This window comes from Arachis stenosperma, chromosome 9, assembly GCF_014773155.1.
Source record: "Arachis stenosperma cultivar V10309 chromosome 9, arast.V10309.gnm1.PFL2, whole genome shotgun sequence".
Lineage (NCBI taxonomy): Eukaryota > Viridiplantae > Streptophyta > Magnoliopsida > Fabales > Fabaceae > Arachis > Arachis stenosperma.
Window position 1 is genome coordinate 158,366,288 of NC_080385.1, and position 6,000 is coordinate 158,372,287.

Genomic DNA, 6,000 nt, shown 5'->3' on the forward strand with positions numbered 1-6,000 from the left:
TGAAGCAGAGTACAGGGCATTAGCAGCAGTGGCGGCTAAACTTAGTTGGTTAAAAAGATTGATGTTTGATTTTAATGTCATCATTGATTCTGCTATGTTATTTTGTGATTCCCAATCAGCTATACACATAGCTACCAATCCGATTTTCCATGAACGCACAAAGCACATAGAAGTTGATTGCCATTTCATCCGAGAGAGAGTAGTTGCTGGTTTTATCAAATTGATACATGTTAAGTCCAAGCACCAACTAGCCGACATCTTCACCAAACCCGTTTCAGCAGCTTAGTTTCACAGTCTTATAGCCAAGTTTGGCATTTTAAACATCTATATGCCAAACTTGAGGGGGGATATTAGAATTAATAGTTAGTATTAGAATGATATTTACCAAGCTATGCCAGGTGTACAAATGATGGATTAGTTAAGCTACTACTTGTATTGCTGTACATATATATATACCAACACTAACTCAATGAGAATGAGGTCTTTCATTTTTTTTTTTCAAAATTAAGTTCAATACATAATAGTATTTAGGTGTCTCATCTAAAAAATAATTTTTTATTTTTTATTAAGACACAGTTGAATACAAAAAATACGTGTATCGAACAAATATCAAAGAGTATCGTATTCGAAATAGGTCAAATACGTAGACTCGACAAATCAAAAAAGAAGTATTCGTGTTTCGTAGATCTTAATTTTTATCCAACTGTTGAAGGTTTACCAAATTCCCGTATTACACCACATCTTGCCGGAAGGTAATTCACTAGTTCTAAACATAATTATTTTTACTACACATATTTAAAAAAAAATAATAGATACATTATTCCACTAGTAAATATATAATGATCACACTATCAGGACTATAGTTGCATTTCTTATGAATTTATGATAAAATAGAGATCAAGTTATGAAGTTCTCATCCAATGCAATCTTGGAATTAACAAACATGATTATCTTCTTCTGGTAATTATGTTAGGAGTTATAGCAGATGAACGAGATCAGATAAGTGAAGAAAAACAATTGAAAATCCAAAGGGGATATCATAATATTACCAATCCAAATAATATATAATATTATGATATTATCCATTAAATTAAATATAATTTCATGGGCCCATTTCACATTTTTACACCCAGCGATCTAATACTCTTATGTCTCCAATCCAAACATAGTGGAAAGTGGAAACTGGAAACCTCTTCACGTGATCCCACAGGCTTCCTCATGCAAACATGCTTTTAATTTCAGCCTACTTTTTTTTAATTAAATTTATCATTTTAGGCCACAAAATTCAATTGGCTAGTGGCATAGTAGAAACAAGAAATATAGCAAAAAATGCAAGGGAAAATAGTGAAGAGATAAAAGAGCAACAGCTAAGAGTGGATTAATTAAGAAGGCTAAATTAAAGTAAAGGATTAAGCAGAAAATAAATAATGATAATGATGATGAAGATGAATTTCAACAAAGGGATAGAGACAAGTCTAAATTAATCCTATGTTTGAGAGTAGTGGAACATGATGAAGAGATAGCAGCCTCAGTGATCTCACTGGCTGAAGAAACATTACTACTTCTCTGGGGTGAAGGATTTGGCAATGTGAGAGACAATGACAACTCACACTCTCTCCCTACATCTTCATCTTCATCTTCTTCTGCACGTGCCTTCTTTTCAGTGTTGTTGTTTTTGTTGATGTTCAAAAGTACATTATTATTATTATTATTATTATTATTAGTCATTGGCTCCGAAGTGGTCTCTCTATCATTTAATTTAGTAACCTGCAAAAACAGATGAAAGCAAAATAACACAACACCCATGTAAGAAAATTAAAAAGAATGTGATCATTTTACTTTGGCCCAACATTTGGTGACAATTCCTAATGCATTGCATGCAATGTACAAAAAGTAAAAAGTAAAAACAGCAACTAACATAAGAGAACAAAAGGCATGTACTCATTCATGTAGTGTAGTAACTTTTTGAATTGAAATGACAAACATATTAAAATAATGTTATTAGTTTAGCAGAGATGATTTGATTCTGAGATATAACTTAGGGAGGGTCCTCACAATTGTAGGGTGGGTGGGGGGGGGGGGGGGGAGAAGATGAAGTAAGTCATATCATATAGTCCCCTTATAAATGCAATAAAGGGCAAATATCATTTTCCCATTTGAAAGAAAGTCTCAAGGTTGAATAATAATTTGGCAGGACCACTAAATGGAAGAAAATGAGAACTAAAGGCAGTGTACAAATTTCAAGCCATGATGACCCTTTAGGCCTGAATGCAGCCCATGATAAATTATGGACAATCACAAGCTCTCTATTCCCATTCAAAATACTTAAGTACTTTGTACAATAAGGGGACCAAAAACAACTATCTAACCACATTCATTCATGGGTCCATTCAATGTTCATTTGCATAAATAATCTTATGAAACCCCCTCCCCCCCTTCCCCCTCCACAAAAAATAGTATATACATAGCTCAATTCATAAGTTCACATGTTAGTTTTTGAGTAGTAAAGGTGGTTTCCAAAGAAGAAACTTTATGAGAAGAAAATGGAAAAAATCTTGGAATAATTTAAAGAGCTGCAAAGTGCAAAGCAGTGTGCTTTTTTAACAACTGTAGAACTAACAAGTCCCAGCAATCCTTACTTTCCAAAAGAAGCTAAAAAGGAAATAATTTAAAAGGCAGCATATTTAATACCAACTATTTCAAAAACATTTTTTTAAAATAAAAAAGAAATTGAAATAAGAAGGGGTATTCAATTCTAGTCTGAACAACCTCTCCTCTCCTCTCCTCTCTCTCCTCTCCCCAAAGAAAAAAAAAAAAGCCTGAAACTTGAAATTAAAGTTTGTGAGGCTTCAAAAAACACATACATTAAAGAAAAAGAAAGCAAAAGGAGAGGGTGAAAAAAAATAAAAAATAAAAAAGCAGAGGCAGCAGCTGAAAAACCAAGGGTTTTCCCATTTCACACACAGAAACGTGATCCCAAAAGCTGTTATAATATTTGACAGACAAACAAGACTTATAGAAAGATCATATCTCACTGAACCAAAAAAAAAAAAAAGTGAAGAGTGAAAAGAGCTGATGAACTTAACTTGCAGCCTATGGCATGGGCCTCATAAAATAAAATAAACCACTCCATCACAAGCTAGAACATAAATGGATACTGATAAAAAGTAAAATAGTACCAAAAAGAGAGCTTTTTTATATTTAAATTTATTTGGGCATGCAGCATTATGTTGTATTCACCTGGAGGAAATTTCCAAGAAGTGGTGGCAGCATAGGGAAAACTGTGGAATGAGGTGGTTGATGTTGTTGTTGTTGAGTTGAATAAGCATAATCATAAAAGGAGTACGGATATGGCACTGTTCTTTGGTTCCTGCATTGCAGGTTCTGAGATATGGAATAGTTTCTCTCTATTCTAGCCCTGTGTTGTTTGCATTGTAGGAATAGAGAATCCACACCAAAGCGAATTTCAAAAAAGCAAAAGCAGTTGCTTCAGAACAAGGAAGAAGCTAAGAAAAAGCAAAACATAGATAGATAGATAATCGAATAAGCAAATTCCAATCACACTCCTTTTTTTCTTTTTTGAAAAAGTCTGATATTATTTCGAGACAAAATGTGAAAAGAGAAAAAATAAAGAAGGTAAGGTAAGGTTACCTTTTTGGGGAGAAGTTACTGTATCCGAAGAGAGAATCGGATTCTTTTCCAATGGATTGTGAACATGGATGATAGTTTTGATTATGATTATTATTATTATTAACATCATTCACTTCTTCAACACATCCATCATCATGTTCCTCAAAAGATTGGTTCCTATGTTGGCTTGATGAAATCCTACCTGCCAAAAACACAAACCAAAATAACTGATTTATAATAATTTAATGAACAGTGGTTTGGCCTTATTATTATTGTTCCTTTTTTGTTTAATGTGGGTTTCATGAAAATGCCATTAGAAGAAGATTTAAAAGGACATATGTGTTGTTAGTGTTGCTACTCAAATTTGGCATCAACTAAATGCAAAAAGGAAGATACAATAAATGAGGAATAAACAATAATGTTAGTTTCGCAGAGATTTCCCAAAGTTATGCATATATGAGAGATCATAGCCTCTTCTTTCAGAACTAAAAAAACGTGCCAAGAGAGGAAACAACGATGGACACTCTTTGCTTTCAATGCACCCAACTTGTTTGTTATTTATTATTATAAACTCTTTAATTATTTCACGTACCAACATTTATATTTATTATTTTTATTTTATGCACATCAAAACAATGAAAAATAAAAGAAAGAAAAATCTCATTGTTCTGTTGATGATCATGTGCTTTGATTTGAAGTAAAAGTCAAAAGAAGATTTTTATTAGTACCTTGTCTTCCCAAGTCACCTCTCATGCTTCTGTACATCTGGTTTTGAAGAAAAAACAAAGAATGAATATGATGAAATTTTGACCAATTATTTATTTAAAAAACAAAATGAATAAAAATAATGAACCTGAAGATGGCTCTTGACGTGTGAAATTGTGAGGCCTTTAACGTCCATCAACTGAAGAACAAGCTTAGGGGTAGCCTCTACAAAAGGAAAGAGAAAAAACAGAAACAAAATTTGATAAGAAAGAAAGGGTACCAGAAATTAAAACAGAAAAGAAAAAAAAAAAAGAAACTTACTGTGATGACCTCCAAGGCTATCAATGGCATGAACAAAGCATCGATGAAGCTCAGGAGTCCATCTCAAACGAGGAACCTTGGATCTTATGTACTGTCTCACGGCTCCTTCTCTTCCACAAGTTGCCATTAGAGTGCATGAACTTAATAAAGATGCTCACTTTCTTTCTGGGTATTCCTCAAAACTGATGTATTTGTATTTATATTGGAGAAAAAGTAGCTGCTTTTTGTTCCCTATGCATACAGAAAGGATGTTGGGGGAGAGAGAAAATGAAAAGACCAAGTTATTGTTGTTAAGAGCATGAGATGAGATAAGAGTAGAGCACTCTGAAAATTCTCTTAGGACTTAGCACTCGTCTCACTCACTCTCTGACCTCATTCATAAGTAGTGAGGGAGTATCATGATTCATGATGATGATACATACATACATACATACATACATAGATACATGTATGGTGGGTGCTGTACTTGAAGATCACGAGGAAATGGATCCTAATAGAGTTGTTGTTGTTTTTGTATTCGAGCTTGGAAGAAAAGAAATGATTACACCTAGCTATGGATGGATGGTGTGGATTGTGGAATGGGGAATGAATTACTCAACTGCCTCGCTTTGACCTTTGTTTCTCTCTCTCTCTCTCTCTCTACAATTACAACAACTATTATCACTACTGCTGCTGCTACATACGCCAATTTCCTCATCATCACTATGTAAGTAACACCCCATTCAAAATTATAACTATAAGATTACACATTTGTCCCTGCCTTTCGAATTTCAAAAGACCATTTTCTCCTCGGTGAGAAGACCAAGTGATGCTGCCATTTGGACGTGCATGGCAACTTGTATAAGTAACTTATTCAAAAATGATCTGTATACTAAAATCAGTTATTTGTATATAAATAAATGGTAAAAATTCGGATGAAGTCGATTTGAAGTTGATACTTCAGAGTTGTTGGATGAAAATTTAGTCAAATCAGTCAAATTATCTAACGACTATCAGGTATCAACTTCATATAAAGTCAACTACACACGAGTTTTCACCTAAATATATATGGTTTAATTTATTCTTAATGTGTATTTATATTCCAACATATATTTTATACTGATTTTAGTAACTGATTTTTAATGTACACCTAGCATAATCATAACTTATTATGTATACTCTTCTTACTTATTCTTTATTTCACATTTGAATGTTAACTCTTAGAATTCAATTAGGGAGTCAATGGAGTATTTGTACAATGTGTACAATGGACTGTTTATTTGGCCCAATATGAATTAAAAAATAATATCTAAGATAAAATATTACTAATTTATCAAACACAATACACCCATATCATCCAGAATA

General features: G+C 33.1%; 1 protein-coding gene across 1 annotated transcript; it reads right to left on the reverse strand.

The window, feature by feature from the left end:
• Positions 1–1,088: 1,088 nt before the first annotated feature.
• Positions 1,089–5,317, reverse strand: LOC130948147 (putative Myb family transcription factor At1g14600). Its single transcript, XM_057876866.1, has 6 exons — positions 4,657–5,317; positions 4,484–4,560; positions 4,359–4,395; positions 3,652–3,832; positions 3,241–3,418; positions 1,089–1,767 (listed from the first exon to the last, which is right to left on the reverse strand). The coding sequence occupies exons 1-6, from the start codon at positions 4,781–4,783 to the stop codon at positions 1,453–1,455; spliced, it is 915 nt and encodes a 304-aa protein (XP_057732849.1). The 5' UTR covers positions 4,784–5,317; the 3' UTR covers positions 1,089–1,452.
• Between the last annotated feature and the right edge of the window lie 683 nt (positions 5,318–6,000).

Excerpts from the sequence above, each read along its gene's own strand:
- LOC130948147 (XM_057876866.1), bottom strand. The coding sequence starts at position 4,783 with ATGGCAACTTGTGGAAGAGAAGGAGCCGTGAGACAGTACATAAGATCC. Across the intron at positions 4,561-4,656 it reads TAGCCTTGGAGGTCATCACA|AGGCTACCCCTAAGCTTGTT; the intron begins GTAAGTTTCTTT and ends TTCCTTTTGTAG. Across the intron at positions 3,419-3,651 it reads AGTAACTTCTCCCCAAAAAG|GGCTAGAATAGAGAGAAACT; the intron begins GTAACCTTACCT and ends CAAACAACACAG.